This window comes from Amblyraja radiata, chromosome 19 (assembly GCF_010909765.2).
Source record: "Amblyraja radiata isolate CabotCenter1 chromosome 19, sAmbRad1.1.pri, whole genome shotgun sequence".
In the NCBI taxonomy this organism is placed as follows: domain Eukaryota; kingdom Metazoa; phylum Chordata; class Chondrichthyes; order Rajiformes; family Rajidae; genus Amblyraja; species Amblyraja radiata.
The window spans coordinates 28,743,123-28,763,024 of record NC_045974.1 but is presented as its reverse complement, the minus strand read 5'-3'; the positions used below and the strand labels follow the sequence as shown (position 1 = coordinate 28,763,024).

General features: G+C 38.4%; 1 protein-coding gene across 1 annotated transcript in view; it reads left to right on the top strand.

The window, feature by feature from the left end:
- arid2 (AT-rich interaction domain 2) overlaps positions 1–17,730 on the top strand; it is an 80,285-nt gene extending 62,555 nt beyond the window's left edge. The window contains exons 12-21 of the mRNA XM_033038133.1: positions 2,236–2,308; positions 4,478–4,612; positions 5,162–5,337; positions 7,508–10,317; positions 11,753–11,904; positions 12,784–12,922; positions 13,011–13,099; positions 14,925–15,045; positions 15,161–15,252; positions 16,286–17,730. Of these exons, the coding sequence (XP_032894024.1) occupies positions 2,236–2,308; positions 4,478–4,612; positions 5,162–5,337; positions 7,508–10,317; positions 11,753–11,904; positions 12,784–12,922; positions 13,011–13,099; positions 14,925–15,045; positions 15,161–15,252; positions 16,286–16,418 (3,920 nt within the window). The 3' untranslated portion in view covers positions 16,419–17,730. The remainder of the gene's footprint in view (positions 1–2,235; positions 2,309–4,477; positions 4,613–5,161; positions 5,338–7,507; positions 10,318–11,752; positions 11,905–12,783; positions 12,923–13,010; positions 13,100–14,924; positions 15,046–15,160; positions 15,253–16,285) is intronic.
- The last annotated feature ends 2,172 nt before the right edge of the window (positions 17,731–19,902 follow it).

Sequence of the window (19,902 nt, the reverse complement as noted above, 5' to 3'; positions counted from 1 at the left end):
ATGCGTAAATCTTGTGTGAATAATTTTGTCTCCATGCTTTTTTTATTTAAATGTTTTCTTTTCAGATTATATCTTACACATACAAACACTTGGGTCTCCCTAACTGTAATTGTACAATGATGAATGGTTTACACAATCTTCTTCACAGGACCCCTTGCATGGCATTGGTTTTAAACTCACTATTGACATCGATTTTAAGCCTGCATTGTCCATTTTCTTCTTTCTAACATTTCATCCTTCTGCTTTTTCCTTTTTGATCATAATGTTGTGCTGTTGAATGATTCCAAATAGATGTAATCATTTCACTTGTTACAAACCAAGTAAACAGCAAGATCTTCAGGTCATCCCATGACCTTGCTGGGAAGTTTTACTTCAGATGGCTTTTTTGTAGTAAAGTTCTGAACATGTCTACTAAGGGTTTGACCTGAGGAAATGAATGTGATGCCTCAGAGAAGCTGAATTTAAAATAATGTATAAAAATAAAGACATATAAGCTATCCAGTTACAAGATAGATACTCGAGATTTATCTAATAGGAATCTATACATTTCTTTGCATTGTTAGTACCTCTTTATTATAAAACGGATAGCTGTATAAAATTGATGGTTACCCACAATTTTTTACAAAATAACACTATTATACCAGGCCATCTTTGATGGGAGCTAGAAAATGTCGTTTTGGCAACTGTTTAAAGTTCAGCCCCTAGATGTTCTCGAAACTTGTTTATCAACTTCGTTTTACACCTCCAGAATTTTTTAACCTTCCAACAAATCATTTGGGTCCATGCGAGGCCAGTCATTTGGCCTTTATTCCTAACCAACATGAACATGGTACGGCTGCTGGAAAATGACTGCCATCTTTCTTTGTTTAACAGCAGAGACCAGGCATATTCTCACAGAGAGGAAGGAAAATTTGGAGGGATGTTTTCCCCGGGGCCATGTTCATACACTTCCTCGTGACTTGGAGAATGGTCTATGGCGTGGGGAGACCTGAAAAAGTGTAAGGGGAGAAAATATAAACTTATGACAAAATTTAGAAGCATTGTAGCCTTAAACTAGGCAGTAGGGATTTGTTCACTGTGGTTGCTGTATACTTTGCCTTTTTTTAGATATGCTTATCTCTGTCCCTGTTAATCTACCTTTTAGAAGCTTCCGTGGATGGAAGGTTTGCTTTTGAAGGAGAAATGGAAGTTGCCCACTGTAATTTCTGTTCTCCAAAGAATGGTTTTCTGACACAATCTGTTGATCTTCTCTTGCCGAAACCTCTTGATACGGCCATGGTGGTAGGGGTAGGTGAGTGAGTGGGTTTGAGGTAGTGGTGAGGGAAAAGGATTAGTAATTGCTTTCATGGTGTTTAAACTGCAAAACACCAACAGTTTGTTGCCAGCTATGATGGAGCAGGTTTTTTGATTTTGGCAAACTGGAAAGAAAACACTGGACCATTTACAGATAACATCATTGTCTATCCCTTCATCTCCAACCTTTGTTTCTTCCTCTACTTTCTTACTGATTTGTTTTGTGGCTTGTTTCAGCTTTACCCTCAGCACCAAAAGCTAGCCAAGGTGTATTTAATATCCCTTAGAATTATAATTTATTTATTTAACCATTAATATTCAATCAATGTTTTTTTTACCCACATCAGAATATAATTTTGCATATTCAGGGGCAATTTTTTTTCTGAAGTTGTGAGATTCTCATTCTCTCTGGCCTTTTGCCATCAAGAGCAAGGTGATGGCTAACTTCTTATCAGACTATTGTCAGTGTCATACTGACCAACTAGCAGTGGACCAGCTGAGAATCACTTCTGATTCTTTCTTTAATTGTTAGTCTTTAATTCTTTAATCCCTGTGTCTTCTCAAATTGGCCAGAGATTTTCAGAAGCTATCTTGTGGCACCACCTCCTGGTGCTAAGACCATGTCACTACACTTCAATCAGCAACTTCAGATCCTTTTCTAGCAGTGCCAATTTGTAGATGGTGGCTTTTGAACGTTTCTGCCAGCATGCATACAGTTAGGTAAACCCAAGTGTTTATATGCATAGTTGTGTTTGGAGAACAGAACTTACAATGAGGAGTAATTTCCCGTTTTTGTAGCTTGAAAATATAAAATTAAAAGGGTAAATAGCAATTTATGAACTGTTGTTCAAATTACTCTTAAACATATGGCTTCATTGTGTGATATGGTATTCCATCACCTTGTCTTCTCCATTATTGATCCTTTCTTTCGCACTTGCACAGCACCAAGAGTTGGCCCTGCAGTGGTAACCCCAGCAGGAATGGAAGTTGACAGTGAAAAGTTTTGCTGCCAGTGGTAAGTGTAAATTCTCATCACAAATAGTTTAATATTGTGCATTTCAACTGATGATGAGAAAAATTGAAACAATGTTGTTGGTTTCATAATTATCCCATTTTATTCTATTAGTACATTTCAAGTACTCATTAACACACAGGATGTGTTCTCAGAAATGAGAGCACTAATGGAATCATGTCTAAAAGAGATCAGAGATGTACTGCATACAGCACGACGAGTCTTTGCAATCTTCTGCCGTTCCGACTGCTGTCCGAGAACTTGGCACCAAATTCTGGACTCTTGTTGCTCTTTGCTGGGAACCTGGCACAAAATCTTGTCCTTCACGGTCACTGCAGCAACAATGAACCTCTTACAGATTAACATGTAGAGGTTGCCTCTGCAGGGTGGTTTGCTCAGCACTAACGTATGGGATCAGAGCTACATACCAGCCAGCACAGTAAATGTGAAAGCCATCATTGGGAATGGGCAGCATCTGCTCCACATGGAGGAAGGAACTACAGACACTGGTTTAACACAACTTGAACAATGGATACAGTAGATGAGGTCGGAGGAGGTGCAAGTGAACCTGTAATCTGAAAGGACTGTCCTATATACATTTTTCCTCATCACCACCAGTGGAATGGAGTAGAAGCTGCTGTACCTCTCTTTATTTGTTTAAAAAACTGTGCCTAGTCCAGATATTTCTTCTCTGTGGTAAGAAGCTAAGCAACCAGTGATCACTGATCCTGTCATCGTAGAGAAATCTCTGAGCCGGTGAAAGATGTGCAGGCAAATGACACGAAGAGGAGGCAGCATTTTCTGTCAGGATATGTTTACACAAGGAGCTGGTGCTGTTTGTGCTGAGCAAGAGGCCACATTCACCCATGCCTGTGCCCCTCATCCTTAGTACTGAGTGACGGTATTGGATGCCCAACACCAACCCTGACTGGTAATCCCCACACTGAGCTATGGGTGCGTTATTGCTTGGGAGGTCCAGTGAAGGTCTGGTTTGCACCATCCAAGTTCCCAGCACATTAGCTGGGGTTCATACAGAATCATGGCACATTGTCTGAGTGGATGCCTTTTTCTTTTGAAGTTCACAGGGGATATACTTGTGTGTTTGGATACGAGAATCAAGTAATATAACGTATCAGCACTCAGCATGGTAATGCCAAGTGAGATACCATTGGTAATAAAGCATATTCTGATATTTGAAGTAATATATGTTCACACGTTGACTTCATTCAGCCATCAAAATTGGAATGCAAGTTTTGCTTAGACCAATGTCATTTAAACATTAATCTTGATTATGTATCACTATCATTTTTTATTGCCTCAGTAAAAGTAATTCTGAAGCTCATTCAGAAAAGGCCCAGAGTCATCTGGACAGTGATCTATAGAAGTATATCTACTACAGACGGAAAATGCATGCCGTGGCATTGTAAGACAGACGGATGACAGTTGCCAAAGAGCAAACCTCTGGATATCTGTCAAGCTTAATGACTAATTTCAAGTGTGTGGCAATGTACACATGACAAACTGTAGGAAAAGTATAATGGAACATGAAAAAGATCTGTGGTGCTACCACAGGAATGTAAGGGCACCGTTAAAACTCCCCTTTGGCAAACTATTATGGCAGAGCACAATGTGTTCCACAATCCAGTGAGTTAATGATTTAACTATTTATGCACAGAAGGATAGAAGAATGATCATTGCCAACAACAGAGAGCCTGAACATTCCTTTTCAAAACTTGGCAGAGTTCTATGAATACCACAGACGTACTGCACAGATCACCATTGGGCACCAACACAATCTATTCCCAATCACTATTTTGGCTGACGTTTCTTGTCTTGGTTTGTGGTTGGACATAGGTTAATATATGAATATCATCACTTGGAATCTTATTCTGTATTGTTGCCCAATCAATAAAAGTCCAGCAGCACATGGTAGTTTAAAAATAGCCATTCTAAAATGTCACATTTTCAGCAGTGAATTGTTTAAATCAAGTAATTTAAACACTTTTTCCTTCTGTTTGGAGTTTATATAGGGGAACAGCCTTTTATGGCAACATTATCCAATTATAAACATTGGGCTTCTTTTACCAGCATCTGCAGTTCCTTCTTACACATTTTATCTACCCAAGTCTGGATTTCAAACCCACTGAACTTGTGATCTTTTGCTTTTTACAGGTTAAGCACACATTTTGAGACCTATTTAGAAGGCTCTGTCTCGCGAATGGACCTATACTCTGAGTATCTTTCTCTCTGTAGTAAACTGGCTCGGGGTGGAATTCTGACATCAACAGGATTTAACAAATGTCTCCGGTAAATCAAAAAAAGGAGTAAATTGATTTTCTGTTTAGAATAATCTGCCTCGCCTTAGTTGTTTTATAAATCAATTTGATAAATCAGTACAACATTATAGTTAGTGCACACATTTAAGTGTTGGCTTTGGCAGTGATACTCGAATTCCAAGAATAGCAAAAAAATATATATAATTTTAAGAGTTTATATACGATTTACTAACTGAAAGTGCACGCACTTGTTGGTAGCTTTGTGTAATTGTTTCTATTGTTGCCAATTTGAAATGAATTTTGAAAGAACGAATGTACAGATGGGAAAATTCCTTTGTGGTATTTCTGATTTTTTTTTTTAAATTTTACAAGGGGATATTTGCACCCTCACCAATGAGGTTGTATTAAAATCCCTACCTGCCTCTTGTTGATTCATGTTTTTGTGTGTGTAGAAAAAATCTCAAGAAAGGCAAGTTACAACATCCCCAAAATGTCCATTTGCTAATCTTTAAGTCTGAATAGCTGTAGTTTAAAAAAATACTAATGTGGCTGCTTAATGAGGCTTGTTTTCCTTTGTAAGGACTCTGTTTCCAGCACATACAGTGAAACGAATAGAGGAAAATAATGGGCAAGCGCAAATCCGCATAGTAGGCATCCAGAGAAGGGCTACACCGCTTCCCATACAGATACACTACCAGCAGTTGCCAACTGTTCTCTCTGTCACATCAGAGCTGACACAAAGCCCACCTACATCAGGTAACAAGTTACTTATTCATTAGAACGGATTACAACGAACTTAATAAAACCTGACACCATTAGATGTTTTTGCAAGCAGTTTAAACAACAATCATGTTATTCTTTATTGATTTGTTTTCCTTCACAATTTCAGTATGTTAACAGTAACATGTTCTATAGATTATTTGAATTTTGTCATTTCTGTCGAGAAAGTAACAAAGTTTGGTTTGTAAGAAAACAAAAGTTGTACAGTTGGTAAATTAATGTACTGATATGTGAAATGTGCCATATGGTAATGGCTACATTGCTTTTAAAGACAGTTCCTGATGCTAAATCTAGCACAGGATATTTTTCACTCTGGCAGCCTAAAATATATACCTTTGTTATGGTTAGCACTGATCAAGAATAACTTCCTTGTTTATAGCAGATTTAATATGGGAGAAAAAATGTTCCTAAACAATAAAGGCAAGGATGTAACAAAAATTAATGTCAAACCAGAAAGGAAGAGATTAAGTGGCTGAGACAAGTTGATCTCCTGGACTGGTTTCTCTTGCACTGTATAAGATGCATCATTCGTCTCGATGCATCATTTTTCTCTCGGTACCAGCAAGAAGAAACTGTCATTTGTGCTTTTCAAAAGCAATCACTAGATTTCTCGATTTGTATAGTTTTCTTCCCTTTCCTTATCACAGTGGCTCAGCTGGTGGAGCTACTGCCTCACAGCGGCAGGCCCAGGTTCGATCATGACCTTGGGTGCTGTCTGTGTAGCGTTTACGCCATTTCCCTGTGACTGGGTTTCCTTCAGGGTGCTCTGAGTGCCTCTCACATCCCAGAGATGGTTTGTAGGTTAATTGGCCTCTGTAAATTGCCCATAGTGTGGGGGGGGGGGGGGGGGGGGGGGGGGTGGATGAGAAAGTGGGATAGCATCGAACTAGTGTGAATGGGTGATCTAGGGTTGGCGTGGACTCAGTGTACCTAAGGGCATGTTTTGCATGCTCTATCTCTAAACAGTTAACTTTCAAGCATTCCTAAAGCTCACAATAATAATGGTCCTGTAATTTGACTTCAGATAGCTGACCCCTGAAGCTCTTGTCCCAAATAGAGGCAATAATGTCTGCCACTTTTCCTCCTGGTATAACCATGAATTTCAATTCAAGGAAGACTGTCAGAAATAATTTACTTTCTTTCATGACAACAATTTTATCGACACAGCTGATGAATTTTATTTTTACAAATTCCTTGACATTTCTCCATTGTTCCATTGACAACAAAGGACCATCTCTTGTTTTGGAGCAAGCTGAAACATGTATCTTTAGTCCAGCTCTTTTGGTCATCTACCCTAATGTTTTCATACTTGGTTCAGAGTCATATTTTTTCAATAAAATCTGTATCGTGCGTTGTGGCATTTTACTGTGTATAGGGGTCATACGAATTACAGATGTTCGTGTGTACTGAAAAAATACTTATGGCTTTTCCAATTTTTAGGTTTTCTTATTGGATGGGTTTATTACAATGGAGCACTTTATCAGAAGATTTTATTTGCCTGCAGTATCGTAATTTTCTTACTGGAACTTATCCTTTTAAACGCATTCATATAGTGACCGTCATTTTAGGGTGGTGCTGAGAGTAGATGCCAAGAGCAACGATGTGCAACAAGATAAAATAAAACAAAAAAGCAACAAGAAGTCAGGCAGCATCTGTGGGAAGATCAACATCTGTGATCCTATTTTTGCAAATGCTTCCTGAGCACCCTGATTTAATGGATGTTCATAGTCTTTTTCTCAGAGTAGGTGAATCTAAAATGTGACCGTATTGGTTTAATGTGAGATGGGAAATATTTCAGATGACCTACGAGGCAGCCTTTCACAGAAGATGTATGTATATGGAATGAGCAAAAGGTAAGGACAGATATAAATATAATGTTTAAAAGACATTTGGGCAGAGTCATACATAGGTTTAGAGAAATGTGGACCAAATGCAAGCAAATGGGAATAGCTCAGGAAGGCACCTTGGTCGGCACCTTGTTCGGCATGGACAAATTGGGTCAAAGCGGCATGTTTGTGCTTCGAAAACTCTAGGACTATGAATTGGAAGAGCATATTAATCTGTGAGGCTCTGTTGAAACTTGACTGTTCTGGAAATTCCTGAGTGGTATCCATGTAAGATATTTTTATTTTTTTTACCTTTTCAGCACAGACAGTGGTAAATCACTTTCAACGGATCCCTGCAGCGAGCCTTTCTACTGCTCAACCAGGATCTCAAATGATCTATACATTTCAACAAAGTATCCCAACTCAGAATATTACAACAAAAATACAAGATCAAACTGGTCTGGCACAATTACACCAAAATGCCGCTGTGACTGTTATACAAGGCAGAGCTCCAGTTAAAAGTGAAGCAGCAAGATGCTCAGTGGTGCCGTCTTCAACCTTCAATACTCATGCCCCAGCTTCAGTACCATATTCATTGACTGGAACCAACATTCCCCAGGGAACATTGATCCAAAACCATGCCACAGCAACAACACAGTCATCAGTTGCAATGTCAACTTCTCAACAGGTACTTCACCAGCCACAGTTCTTTCAACAGCAGCTTCCTGGTCACCAGCTCTCTATACCAATTGTATCTTCTAATCAGATGAATACCTCTGGAACACCAACTGTAACTGTGATACAACAAGCTGTCTCTCACGGTCATGCAGCAATTGACAGAGTTCCAAATATATCAGCCAATACTGTTATTGTTTCACAAGGACAATTGTTATCGGGCACAGTACCCCACACTGTTCAGACATCCTGTCACCAGCCAAAAGCAAGTAACCAGCAAGACAACATTCTGTTGACAACTCAACACTATTCATCCACTCCCAGTCCTGCTGTTGTATCTGGTTCCGCAGTACAAAATTTCCAAGTCTCAACAGGTCAAGTGGTTGCATTTACTGGTGTTCAAAGCTCTCCAGTCCCTAGGATGAGTTTCCAGAACATAGCGCCAAAACCAACTGGCATGGCACCACAGCATGTTCAATCTACTCTAATGCAGCAGCAGCCCCAGCAAAGTGTACACATGATTGTCAGTCAGCCAGCTTCACAGGGGCAGAATTTTGCTCCTGCGATTCATCAGATATTATTGACAAATCCAGCTTCTGTTCAAGCTGGCCAGGCTATTCATCTGACTGGGAATGCAAATGTGACCCCTTCATCCTCACCGTCTCCTGTACCTGTCAACAGCAATCAGGTACAAATGGGGTTGGTTACTCAGCCTTCCACCCCTCAAATGCAGGGGCCGCAAACTGTGAGTAAGATGCTATCAGTGAAACGGCAGCAGCAACAACATCCCCAGAAGCAGTTCCAGATGCAGCTTCAGTCTCAGCAAACAGGTACCGGTTCCAATCAACCACCCTCTGGGGAGTCTAGTTTAATAAAACAGTTACTTCTTCCAAAAAGGGGACCCCCTACTCCTGGAGGTAAGCTTATATTACCTGCTCCTCAAATGCCTCCCCCTTCCCCTGCCAGAGCTCCTAGTCCTCAGGTAGTCTACCAAGTGACTCACAATCAGGCAGCTAATGTTGGAGTTCAAGCCCCAGGTCAACAGTTAGTAGTTGGGCAGCAAAATGTACAGCTTGTTCAAAGTCCCATCCACTCCCAGGGGTCAATGCAAACAGTAGCAATTCCTCATATGCAGATCTTACCGGGACAGTTGATCTCTGCTAGTAACACAGCTGCTCTTCTCCAGGGATCACCAGGGAACCAGGTAACTATAACTGTTGTGCCAAATACCACCTTTACTACTCCAGCTGGAAGTCATTGCAGTGGAACGCAGATCATAGCCCCTGCAGGAATTGCTGTTAGTGGGTCACAAGCAGGAGTCGGCCTCCAAGTGCAAACCCCTTCACCTATTGTGACACCATTGAGTGGACAGGTAAAAACCTCAGAATCTGAAACTATGTTCACAGGTGATAAAATTATTTGCCAGAAAGAGGAAGAAGCAAAAGATACGACAGATTTACATCTACATGAACGTAAAATAGAAATTATGGAGAACCCTTCCTGTAGAGAGGGTGCTGCTGGTGCAACCAATGGTGGCTTAAAAGAAAATGATATGCAGGCAGCAAAACTTGTAAATGGAAAAGAACATGGTCATTCACGTCTACCTCCATCTAACTCAGGGATTGCTCAGTCTCAGCCCATGCTGTGTACATTGGCTTCAAATGGACCTTTGTTGGGATTAAGTCAAAATGTAACCAATGGGAAGCTGAATGCAGACTGTGCAGAGGTGCAGGAAAACAAAACAGATCCTTTGAAGATCCCCATGGTAAATGGGATCTGTGATTTTGAAAAAGGGGATGGTTCACACTTAAGCAAAAACATTCCAAATCATAGAGCTTCCAAACATGTGGAAAATGGTGATATTGTTGCACAAGAGCAATGGGGAAGTAAGGACAGTAATCAGCAAAATTCTGTCAAAAGTGTTCAACCGACCAAAATGCATAATGGACCTGTTTCAGTTGGAAATTCTAGCGCTAACTTTGCAGTGGTTTCTAACTCTATCGACCAGCAAATCAGTGGTACAAACTCAGGATTATTCAATGGACCTATTTCAGCTGGCATACATTCAGAGGTGCCTCAGCTTCACCAGTGTCCAAGTTCAGCTGTGTCTTCAGTTTCTAACTCTGCCCAGGTGCATTACGCTCCAGCTTTGCACCAATCTGGACCTCTCGCTGTACATTCTGTCCAGCTTTATCAGACTCCAACAACCAATGGTTCAACTGAATGTCAACCTTTAAAAAGGTCAACTGAATGCAAAGATAATATATCAGGAATTCCAAATAAAGTGGGAGTAAGGATTGTGACTATCAGTGACCCTAACAATGCTGGTTGCAGTTCAACAATGGTGGCTGTGCCAGTTGGAGCTGATTCCAATAGCATAGCTAAAGTAGCACTCGACAGCGTAACACAGCAAAATCAACACCCATCTGTTCTTTCACAGGGAATAATTAATCAGGTAAGCAAGGTGTGAAATAATTGATGTAGATTTGTGTTTAATTTTGCATTTACATATTTATGAATTTGAAAATGGGTCGAGGATTGGCCTGTCCCAATTTGTTCTAAACTTGTATTGTGGTTTCAGAATCAGACTTGGTGCACATGTAATTTATGATTGCTTTTGTATAATTTTTAAATGAGTCACTGAAGAAATCCAAACATCAGTGTATTCAAGATGTTAAAAATAATATGGGACCTGTATAAGCTTTGAAGGTATTAAGATTCCTGATGTCAAATATTACATTTCTTCAAGCAAAAGGCAATGACACCATGCCCAGGAAGTAACATCACAGAGCTTTCTGATCACATTCTTGAACATTTACTTGTAAATTCTACTATGGAGCTTAGACAAATTATTTTTGTCTTTTCTATGCTAAATTTAATTACCATGTTCTCATTTTCTATAAATAGGCCAAAATTTATATTTGACGTGATTTTTAAGAAAACTTGAAAAATCTTGAAATATCTTTAAGAGCTACATTATCAATGTTGTGACAGCAATCCAAAATAATGTTCCCAATGCCTTTTATTTCATCTAAGAGGCTTCAAATATATACTCGATGATACTTTAAAAAAAGTTTCATATACCTTAATTGGTATCTTTGCTTATCTAATTTATCTGAATTAGGACCACCATGAATAATTTGTTGTACATTTTAATTGCTCCCATCCAGGCTTGCTTTTGGGGCCCCTTGCTGCTTTTTGGCTAATACTTTCCTTAATCATTTATATTATTAACATGCAAGGCGTTTGTGACTTTCTTTATAAGACATTTCTTTATGAAAAGTGAATTTTTAAAGAACCATTTCTTTTCAGAGATTGTTCATATGCCAGATTAAGATTAATGTAATGTTTAAATTGGTATGAATTTTAATTTAGTACCGTATTTAATGTTTGAACTTTGATACTGCTCACGTGATTCAAATTCAGTGAAATTTCATCATAATACGAATGTTTGGATTAAATGTAACCGTACTGAGCCTAGTTTCATTATATTATGCTTTATTCAGGCTTGCAACTTTCAAAATCCTTTTGAGGTAAATGGTTTTATTGAAATGGTATTATTAAATTATTTTGCAAAATCAATAGTGATTTCCATCCAAACTTTTACTTGGTCTTAACAATGACTTTCAAGGTAAAGATTAAAAAATATATCTTTCATCACACTCGGGGAAATTTCTGGGTAAGAACCTGGATGCACTATAAGACATCCAACTCCAACTATGATTGGCCTGAAGTTCCCATGGTACATTTTCTTGTATCTTTATGGTGTAGAAATGATCTTTGCTTAGGCTGGTTTAGAATGTATTGCTCAAATTTACTTGAACTCTCACTGTATATTTCAGAAGTAGTAATGTGCTATTTTGATTTACAAATTATGAATGTTCCTTTAGTCTTCTCCTTTAGCAGTAACATCAACACCAGCAGCAATCCAACAAAACAGTTTCCAGTCCCATCAGCCTCAAATTCCATCACTGCAACAAAATAGAGAGCTAACACGAAAACCAGGACAGAATTTCATGTGCTTGTGGCAAGCCTGCAGGAGGTGATGTACTTTTTCAATGCTTAAAAGATGATTCTATATACGTTTCTCATCAAAGACAAATTACCAAGAGGTGTGCAGTGTTGCTCTTACAGTTTTTATTTAGTAAAACTTTAAACTATTCTATTGGATATACATAACTCAGTACTTTGAGGCAGTCTACCAAGTGACATTGCCTCCTTTGGGATGACTAGTCATCGTATCATTTTAAAGCAGTATTGTGATAAACTGGACTCTTGACAGACTCAGTTTCGATCCTGACTATGGGTCGGAGAGTTGTCTGTGCAGAGTTTATACGTTCTCCATGGGTTTTCTCCAACTTCGGTTTCCTCGCACATTCCAAAGATTTGTAGGTTGATTGGCTTCTGTAAATTGCCCCTAGTGTTTAGAATGCGAAAGTGGGATAACATGGAGATCAATGGTCGGCGTGGACTCGGTTGGCCGAAGGGCCTGTTTCTGCGCTGTATCTCTGAACTAAACGAATCTGCAGTTCCTTATTTCTACTTCTTGACAACTGAAGATATGGCTCTCAGTAGTAGATTGCCACAACTTAACATGAATGGTTCCATTTCTTTCAATTAGCGACAATTTTATTTTGGAACCCTTATTCTTAGTTTCATGTATTATAATGATTTTTGCAATCCTCTGTCCTATTTTACCAAAACATTTAATGCATAGATGAAAATGAAGTATAAATCAAGGAATTAGATAGAAAATAAATACTATCATATTCCCACGATGTTGCTGGTACACAATGAATTCTGTCATCTGCTTAATACTAAAGAGCCCGACTAAACAAAAGAAGAACATGAAGCAGAGTGTAAATAAGGAACACTACAATTGAGTTTTGGGGAAATTAAAAGTTTTCCTTTACATTTTTAGATGGTTTGATTCTCCATCCCAGGTGTATTACCACGCAGCAACTGAGCATGGAGGGAAAGATGTGTATCCTGGGGTATGTATGTGGGAAGCATGTGAACGATTCCCACGGCAAAGATTTTCCTTCATTACACACTTACAGGTGGGTATTATGTGTCAGAGATTTGTCACGTGTCTTTTCCTGTTTTGGAAATAAAGCTCTATGTGACATGGCCCAATTTTATATATAGGATAAACATTGCACAAAAGAAGCACTCCTCGCAGCCCTGAAGAAGCTTGAAGAGCAATCACACAATGGAAACCACCAATCTTCTAACAAGTAAGCAGGAACTACTAGTTAAATATGGGAAAACTTAGTTTGATTTGCTTCTACAATGCGTCAGTATTAAATTCAGATGGGATGCTAATTTAACTAATTTTAGCAACTTCAAACTGAAATATTTCCAGCTGCAACTGTGTGTTCAGCATATTTTGCTGCCTCTTCCATTTTCTTGGTCCCAAGTCAACGATCCCCTAAAGGTCGGCTATTCTCGTCCTGAAACCATTTTGTTTCCCTGTTTCTTTTCTTTTTCTCTTCTTGTGCCCTCTCCCATTACTTCATTTTGCCCAGTTCCACAAAATTATTGAATATTGGGCGTCCTTTCCTGCCTGCCACATATTGTAACTCAGCTTCACCATCTGTTTAGTTTATTCATATGTATACTTTGACAGCCTTCCTCACAATCTTTGACCCCACCAATCTTGGTGTCATCTGCAGACATACTAACCACCCCATCTACATTTACATGCAAGTCATTTATTTATATCACAAACAGCAGCAGTCCCAGCACAGATCCCTGCGTAACTCCACTAGTCACAGACGTCCAGCCTGAATATTGTCTTTCCACCACAACCCGCTGTCATCTATCAGTAAGCCACTTCTGAATCCATACAACCAAGTCATTGTAAATCCCAGTCATCTTAACCACCCAGATCAGCCTACCATGGGGGACGTTATCAAATGCCTTACTAAAATCCATGTAGACAATATCCACCACCCAACTCTCATTGATCCCTTTATCACCTCCACAAAAAACTTGATCAAATGAGTAAGACACGACCTGTCTTGTACAAAACCATGTTGACTGTCCCTGATTAACCCAATCTCTTCCAAATGGGAGTAAATACTATTCTGAAGAAACCTCTCTAATAGTTTCGCCATTACTGATGTGAGGCTCACTGTTTTGGATTCTTTCCACTTCTTAAATAAAGGAACAATATTAGCCACTGCCCAGTTCTGTGGAACCTCCCTTGTGATTAGAGAAGACACACAGATCTTCGTCAAGACTTCCACAATCACCTCGCCTCTCTCTAACGTGGGATAAATCCTGTCAGTTCATGGGGATTTATCCACTTTAATGCCCTTCAAGAGCACCAACACCTTCTTAATATCATACTTTCTTTAATAGTATTGGTATTGTCCACACTGATCTCACTGTCCTCTTTGGTGAAAACAGATACAAGGTACTCGTATAATACCTCGCCTATATCACCATACTGCAAGCACAAATTCCTTCCGTTATCCTTATGGATACCTCCTCCCTGGTTATCCTCTTGTTTTAATATTGTTAAATCAATCTTTGTCTTTAATCTGACTTGCCAAAGCTATTGAATAGCTCCTTTTGGCCCTTCTAATTACCCGTTTAGAGTTCTTTCCTCCTTGATATTCCTTAAAGGCTCTGTCTGATTCCAACCCCTTAAAGGTTGCATCCGCTTTCTTTTTCACTAAATTTACCATGTCTTTGGTAATCTACAGTTCCCTTACTTTGCCATTCTTATCCCTCATCCGTACTGGATCATGCAAGTTTTGAACATCTATAATCAATCAACTCATGTCAGATGTGGACTTGCCCAATAACATTTGCTCCCAGTGTACCCCCCTGAACTCCTGCCTAAAAACATTGTAGTGTGTAGTACCTTCCCACATGGTCCAGCATTCTCTCTATTCAGAACAATTTAAAACTGATAGAATTTTGATCATTAGAGTGCACTCCAGAGATGCTGCATGAGCTGCTGAGTTACTCCAGCACTTTCTGATATGTATTCTGCATGAGGACAGAAATACAATTTTTCTAAAAAATATATAATTTGCCTTGTTACTCTAGGCAGACACCTGCTGGGGCTACTTCCACTTCTAAAGCACAGAAGGCTATTGTGAATCATCCTAGTGCTGCTCTAGTGGCATTGAGGAGAGGATCAAGGAATCTTGCATTTAGAGATTATATGGTACGTAAAATAAATTGGGTTAATTTTTATGTAAGAGATTAACATAATTTCCGCCATTAAAGGTAGCATATGTTCTCGGATACAAACAATTAGCTTTCTTAATTTTTCATTCCAGGATGAAAAAGAAGACCCAATTACAAAACACATACGGCTAACAGCTGCCTTAATCTTAAAAAATGTTGTTAAGTATTCAGAATACGGTCGCAGGTAAGAACTATTTTTGCTTGTATGAAATTCTTTTCTCGGCAATGACCAGATGAGTAAATCTGTATAGTCAAGAAGTCCAGCAATTGTCTCAAACTTGTAAAAAGTTACAATTCTTTTCATTTGGATTTGTTAATGTTGCTCACATCTGAGAAAATATTCTCAGGTGACGTAGAAGAAAACTTTCAAGCATCCATAAGATTGAAAAGTTTGTGGAGGGTATTTTGATGTGATAATCCTGTTTTAATTTTTAAAAAAAGGAGCTTGAGGACTATCCTGGAATACACCACTCAATTAATTTCCTAATTATGATGATGTATCTGGAGAATATGTACAACACAATGAATGTTTGTTTGGTTTCTGAGAAGCACGGTAAATAATGATGGTGACCAAGCTGGGCACGTTGCTAGCAGTTCATTTCATTGCAGTTTAGAATTTATGGGGTTGTTCTATAAGCTAGGATGGTACAGTGGCGCAGCTGGTAGAGCTGCCACCTCACAGCACCAGAGACATGCTCGATCCTGACCTTGGGTGCTGTCTATATGAAATTTGCACGTTCTCCCTGTGACCACAGGGTTTTCCTCCAGTTTTCTCCCACATCCCAAAGATGTGCGGGTTTGTATGTTAATTGGCCGCTGTCAATTATCCCTGATGTGTAGGGAGTGGATGCAGAAGTGGGATAACATAGAACTAGTGTAAATATTTGGGTGATCGATAGTAATTGAGTCATACAGCATGGAATCGGGTCCTTCAGCCCAACCTACCCACACCGAAAAACATGCCTCATCTACACTAGTCCCGCTGTCTGCATCTGGTCCATATTGCTGTAAATCTATCATATTCATGTACCTGTCTAAATGTTTCTTTGTACATTGTGATATCTCATTCAATGTATCATGTGTTAAGTCTCATTCAAGATTTCGGGCAGGCAGAATTATTCACTTTCTGATAAGCGTAACACCATTGCATTTTATTTTAATAAGCTTAGCCAAAATAGGAATATTTAAAACATGATTTTGTTTTGTTTTTCCTGCAGACTACTAAAAAGACATGAGAACCAATTGTCTGTACTAGCCCTTAGTAACATGGAAGCTTCCAGCACTCTTGCCAAATGCCTTTTCGATCTTGTCCATCTAGAACAATTACAACATCCAGAAAATAAACTTTGAAAGAGTGAAATATGTATTCTGAAATATCGTTTACAGGGTTCTGAAGCAAGCAAGAAGTCTTAATGAGAAATGACCATCATGAACAGTTAAAAAAAAAAAAAAAAATCTTTTTCCATGATGCACAGAATCTTAACATTCTGCGCTCAAATGGAGTCAACTGTTGACAAGCTTTTAATAGGAGTACCAACTGTGTGATCAGAATCCACTACCAATTTTTTATTTAAAGTTGGAAATAATAAATTCTGAACCAGAGGAGCTACACAGAATAATAGCATTAAATATTTTTACCCTGCACCCCCTATGAGCACATTTTTATATTTCAGAATTAGTGACTAAGCTGGGTTTAATAGAACAGAAATTAACACACTGGATGTAATCCCTGCCATCCAAGAGGTTGCAGTTTATTTCTAGTGATGTGCTTTCTTGTTTAGAAATCAGTAGCTTGTTTTTTCATACTTGAGCCAATATATTTTCACTTATTTATTATCATATGATCAATTGTAAATATTTGTGAATAAAATTAACCAACTTTCATGCCACTGCAATCACTGGAAACACAATGTGGTGTCACAATAGCATTATTGTTAGGGTATAGGACTTTTTGTGTGTTTCCTGCCAATTGTAAGTAATTGTGATATATTGTCTGCAGTGGATGAATGTTCTTTAATTCTTTGTAAATAATTCTGTAATGGTACCAATGCTGTAAAGTCAAAAAACAGTTTTGTGGAACTGATTTTTTTGTATTATACACCTTGTAGAACTCATTTGCTGGTTGAAAGAGTATGGAATAATATATCTCATGTCATTTTGTAGAGAAAAAACTATTGAAGTTATTTTTGGTTTACCCTAACTTGGACCCACTGAAAGATATCACTTTGTACAAGCTCGGTGCTTGTACAGGATTTTTTGTATTTGTAAATTGGTTTAAATATGAGGAATTTTATACAGGTTTTTCTCCATGTATTATATTTATCTTGGGTGCAGGCATGGTATTTTCTCCACTATTCATAATGAATTTTTTTTTCTCCAATACAATTATAGTGCAGTATTCTAGTGTTTGTTCTTCCATCTTCAATATTGTACCATATCACATTCCTGTTCAGAACCTGTTCATGGTTATGTCCTGAATGGTGTGTTATGTGATTTTCATAACTGCCTCTTGCCTGATGTATTAGCATCCAAAGGAGGGAACACGCTCCCATTTCTTGCTGTGGCTGTAGAATGTGCAGTAAAGACATACAAACAGTTTTACATTAGATAACTTTAATTACTTTGACTGTTTATAGTTTTAAATAAAAGACTGGACACTTTTGTTTTTGTTTTCACTCATTTATTTCAAGTATAATTTATAGAAAGTAAAAAAGACATAATCGTGTTGCTGCCTGTTTCATTCTTAATTAGCAGTGGAAGCTGTCCAAGAGTTAATTAGAACAAATGAAGAGTGCTTGAATTAAAGGGAACTATTTTCACTCTGCTTTGAAAAGTTTTAACTGACAGTCCTGATAAAATATACTCTTTTGTTACCCCTTTGTTTGGATATTTATTGACAAGTGCAATGTCACATGGTTGCTGCCAGTGTGATATACCGGCTGGGATATATGTTTCCTATTATTCTTAGTTACTCTTACTAGCATATTATTGCCAGTCCATTGGGTGAAGAAGCTACTTCTGCATTCTTTATTGGATTTATCAATGCTCTTCAACTTCATTCTAGCACAAAGCCACCAGTTCCAACGTGGTTGAGCATCAAACTTGCTATTTCTGCTTGTACAGAAAATGCTTTGAAAGTTACTGTTTGTGTATCAGAATACATTTTGCTTTAATTGTGGTCGTCACTGTGCAGCTATTTATGGATTAGGCAGTATGTCACACATGTCTCATTGTAGGCCTGTAAGCAACTTGTTGCATTCAGATGGAGATCAGGCCTTTACTAAATTGTAACCACTCGCTACTATTGAGGCAGTATTCTATTCTGATTATAACAGTGAATTAATGGCATCCAGTGTCCCATTGATGTAACACCCGTGTATTAACCACTCACGGAGAGAGCAAGCTTCACATTCTACCATTCATTGAAAATGTTATTTTCTGTGTCCACATTGATAGCTTTTGATTATGCTTTATAATGCACTCAATCAAAACTATAGTCAGGGAAATAAATATGCTTAATGTTTTACATTACTAGTAACATCCTTGCAAATCAGCCATGTTTTCTCCACCACCTGACATCTGCAGATCAACCTCTCCTTACATGGTTCCACTTAGCACAAGCTCTTGCCCCACCTCTTTCTACCAGCTTTGAAGGGCTCAGACCCCAAATGTCAACTGTCCATTTCCCTCTACAAATGCTGCTTGACACACTAAGGTCCTCTCGCATAGTTTTTGCTCAAAATTCTTTGTGTGAAGTTGACATTCCAGTATTCAATGTGCCTAATATTGTCTTGCTATGGACAATACCAGTCTGGGGTTTGTTAATCTATTTAACATTTTGTATGAGCAGAGGGTTTTCAATATTATTCCAATTACCACAGCATTTAAAAATCCTTTAAGGTTCAGAAATAGTAAACTTGAAAACAAGGTGTAACATGGTAGAGATGACTGCAGAGAGTTCTCTTAACCACTCCTACCAAATGTATGGGGAAGATGAGCACTTGCTTAGAAATCAAGTCTGTTTTAAAGGGTTTAGTGAAACATTTATAAATAAAATGTTTACAATGCAAACCAAAAGGGTTTTATTAGTTTAAACTATGTACATCACACAACAGAACTATTTTACAAAATAGGTAAAATACAGTAATTTGAGCAATCCAGGAGACTGAAATACCTGCACCAATCTACCATTTTTAAAAGAAATTCAAATCAAGCCAGTCAACAATTCTTTGTTTACAGATAAATGTAAGCATATTTTTTCCATCTATTCTGCTCTACATAAATCGGTATGAAGAGAAGGTATTAAACACAAAGGTGGATCTGCTCAGGGCTAAAGGTTGATTCGTGCCCATATCCACCAGGTTAAAATTACACTAGGACTTTCAAAATATTAAGCAGATGCTTGGCCTTTGGTAACATCCTGTATGTACCCATGTGAGATGCATTAATAGCCTTACACCTACAATTTTAGCTGCTGATAAACCACAATGCATGTCGACACATGAGCAACAGATTTTGATTAGCAGTAAGACAAATAATACAAACCTACTCCAGTACAGTCCACCTAATCATAGTTTACTTGAACCTGTTGATACAATCATGTGTCTAAATAACCATTCACAACCAGTTGAAAGAATTGTGCAAATTGCCTTGGATAGGGGATATCATCAACATTGCTGACCATATGGTAACAAAGCTGTCTTACCCTTTCGAGCACTGAGATTTATGCTGAAACATCTAATTTAAAATTGTGGCTCAATAAACATGTCATCAACAAGTTCACAGCTAATCACTTCCTCCTCAAAACAAACGACATAGACAGACTCAAGCAGCC